The sequence below is a fragment of the Octopus bimaculoides genome, chromosome 9 (genome assembly GCF_001194135.2).
Source record: "Octopus bimaculoides isolate UCB-OBI-ISO-001 chromosome 9, ASM119413v2, whole genome shotgun sequence".
Taxonomy (NCBI): Eukaryota; Metazoa; Mollusca; class Cephalopoda; order Octopoda; family Octopodidae; genus Octopus; species Octopus bimaculoides.
Window position 1 is genome coordinate 16,416,477 of NC_068989.1, and position 3,464 is coordinate 16,419,940.

A 3,464-nucleotide genomic window follows, 5' to 3' on the forward strand; every position below is an offset into this window, starting at 1 on the left:
CTATATATGCCCCACCTCCCGTCATTGATCGTCTCGCTTTGTACATCATGTTTTCTGAATAGCCTAGACACGTTTTTTTCTTTTTCCATCTAGTTTTATTTATGTACTTCGTGGTAATTCCTCTAATAAAAGTCACAAGCTGACCTTGTGCCTACTCATTTTGACATTATAAACTAGTATCAGCCATGGTTTAGGCTTGATTCAGTCACCCATTCCTATAAATTTGTAGGTTTTGGGTTGCTGGGTTTTTTTGGGGGTTTTTTTTTGTTATTATTATTATTGTTTGAGGTTTTTTTGTTTTTTTTCTAACGAAATAATTTTATTATTGCAGACCGAAATATGTAGCAGCCCTCGCACTGTTTGGAAATGTAGGGTTCATTCCTGCCCACGCAACAGGTAAGATTATTTTCATTATTTATTTTGATAAGAAAATATATCGATGAACATATAGTTAAGTACATCACGTCAGTTAGATAGTGAGCTAAATACAGAGGCAGCTAGCTTGATCATCACCATCGTCTTAACGTCTATTTTCCATACTTACATGGGACATTGAGGTTAATTTTCTACGGGCGGATGAAGTTCTTGTCGCTAACCTTCACCTTTTCCCAAGCAAAGTAGTAATTTCCCATGACCTGACGTTTTGCAGAAGATTTGAAATGAATGACAGTTTCTATGACTGTGATTCTCATTAACAATACCCATGCACTATCAAAACATCGACACAAACACACATACTCACGCACACACATACTCACGCACACACATATGTATATGCATACGAAGGGTCCCTTTCGGTTTCCACCTACCAAATCCACTCACAAGACTTTGGTCTACCTTGATTTATAGTAGAACACGCGTGCCCAAGGTGCTGCGCTGTAGGACTGAACAAGAAACCACATGGCTGGAAAGCAAACTTCTATACCACACAACCATACGTGCGTCACTAAACAGATAAATGAACTGCCTGCTAATAATTTTTATATTTATTTCTTTATTGCCCACAGGGGGCTAAACATAGAGGGTACAAACAAGGACAGACAAACGGATTAAGTCGATTACATCGACCTCCGTGCGTAACTGGTACTTATTTAATTGACCTCGAAAGGACGAAAGGCTAAGTCAGCCTCGGCGGAATTTGAACTCAGAACATAACGGCAGATGAAATACCACTAAGCATTTCACCTGGTGTGCTAACGATTCTGAATATTATATATATATATATATATATATATATATATAAAGGGTAAAGGCCCCTTCGGTCATGGATGACCATGGGATTACACCTACAAAATTCTCAGAGGCACAAATCCGAGTAAGGTTGATTTTGGAAGATCAGCAGTCGCTCATGCATACCAACACCCCACACACACTCTCCACGCCACCGATGTTATCCAAGGAAAAGGGAAAGGCAAAGGCTGATACACCTTGGCACCAGTGACGTCGCAACCCATTTCTACAGCTGAGTGAACTGGAACATCGTGAAATAACGTCCATTGCTCAATAACACAATACACGGCCCGGTCCGAGAATCAAACTCACTACTTCATCATTGTGAGTCCGACTCTCTTACCACTGAGCCATGAGCCGAGGGAACTATCGGTTATATCGACCACTGTTGTTGGCACTCCGTCGCTTATGACGTCGAGGGTTCCAGTTGATTCGATCAACGGAACAGCCTGCTCGTGAAATTAACGTGCAAGTGGCTGAGCACTCCACAGACACGTGTCCCCTTAACGTAGTTCTCGGGGATATTCAGCATGACACAGTGTGACAAGGCTGGCCCTTTGAATTTCAGGCACAACAGAAACAGGAAGTAAAAGTGAGAGAAAGTTGTGGTGAAAGAGTACAGAAAGGGTTCAGCACCTTCCCCTACCGGGCAGGGGATGGAGGTGAACCCTGCTGTACTCTCCCACCACAACTTTCGCTCACTCTTACTTCCTGTTTCTGTTGTGCCTGTAATTCAAAGGGTCAGCCTTGTCACACTGAATATCCCCGACAACTACGTTAAGGGTACACGTGTCTGTGGAGTGCTCAGCCACTTGCACGTTAATTTCACGAGCAGGCTGTTCCGTTGATCGGATCAACTGGAACCCTCGACGTCGTAAGCGACGGAATGCCAACAACAACAATACTAGACATAATGAACGCTAATCGAGACAAAAAGATAAAATTCCCCTACAGAATCTCGAACATATGTACATACTACTTGCCAGTGAACATGTTACTGATCAAACTGCAAAAAGTACTTTAAGAAATATTTTCTGCTTATTATTCAGATTTTGTTTAACTGTAAGACTACTGTAGGGCAGAGGTATACGTGGGAAAACGAGAGTAGTGGTTCACAGTGCATTATAATTTGTTGCCAAGTTTGTGTCAACTCGTGTTAAATCCGGTCTCGTGATGAAAGATATTCAATTTCATTCACACAACTTACACACGTGAGACAGGATATCTGTTTATTTTATCTTGTGACTGAGAATTTACCGTGTTTTCGTAAATGAAATCGGTATTCTTCTGTAATATTGTTATATATTTCACTATAAATATTAGTTTGTTGAGCCAATGAGGTGTAGGTAGGTTTATTCCAGGACGCTAGAAATAGCAGTCCCCGTGGAAGATGCCCCTCCTGATTTCTACTACCCCTAAACTTCTTCCGTATGCTGTCAGGCCCGTCCTCCAATTCGCCATACTTTTTCCAAGCAATCGCTCAACATTCGATGCAATACCAAATAGGTTCATACATTCCATTATCCAAGAGTGTGGGATCATATCGTACGCCTTACGATAGTCGATCCATGACATGGCTAAGTTATTTTTCCTCCTCTTGCAGTCTCTTAGTACAGTTTTTTCTATCATGAATTGATCCTTGGTACCTCTGCACTTGCGCTTGCAACCTTTCTGCTCATGTGGCAGGACTCCATTTTTTTTCCAGATGTTCGTACATTGACTCTGCGAGTATTCCAGTCAATAATTTCTGCATACGTAGCAAACAGGATATCGGCCTATAATTGTCTACCGTATTGCCTTTTCGATGTTTTTCAAGCACAGTACTGTCCTACCCAATGTCAACCACTCTGGTGTTACTAGGTCGGCATTTAACAAGGTGTTGAGCTGCTCATTATTATTATTATCATTGTTATTATTATTATTTTATGTTTGACTTTTGTTTTGCATTTGTACAAGTTGGATCCAAGTCTCACCCAGAGACCTCAAGAGACAACAAGTTAGAAGTTCATGTAGGTGTTATGCCTAGGGTACCATATATTTGGATTTGTACAGTTTTGTTCAAGTGAATGTTTAAGAAACCATAAGAAAATTATGTTTGCTTTAAAATTTGAGATCACATAGACAGTATTTTACGTAGGATATGGGCAGTTCCCATGAGCACTATCTTTTGAACTTCAGCCATTTTGGGGTTTCCTGGAATCTGATCTAGGTAGTAATCAGCCCGTTTCGCTGTC

The 3,464-nt window shown here is 41.0% G+C and overlaps 1 protein-coding gene across 1 annotated transcript in view; it reads left to right on the forward strand.

The window, feature by feature from the left end:
* Positions 1 to 3,464, forward strand: part of LOC106869651 (peptidylglycine alpha-hydroxylating monooxygenase) — a 19,570-nt gene that overhangs the window by 8,095 nt on the left and 8,011 nt on the right. Inside the window, exon 8 of the mRNA XM_014915471.2 lies at positions 332 to 396. Coding sequence (XP_014770957.1) covers positions 332 to 396 — 65 coding nt within the window. The remainder of the gene's footprint in view (positions 1 to 331; positions 397 to 3,464) is intronic.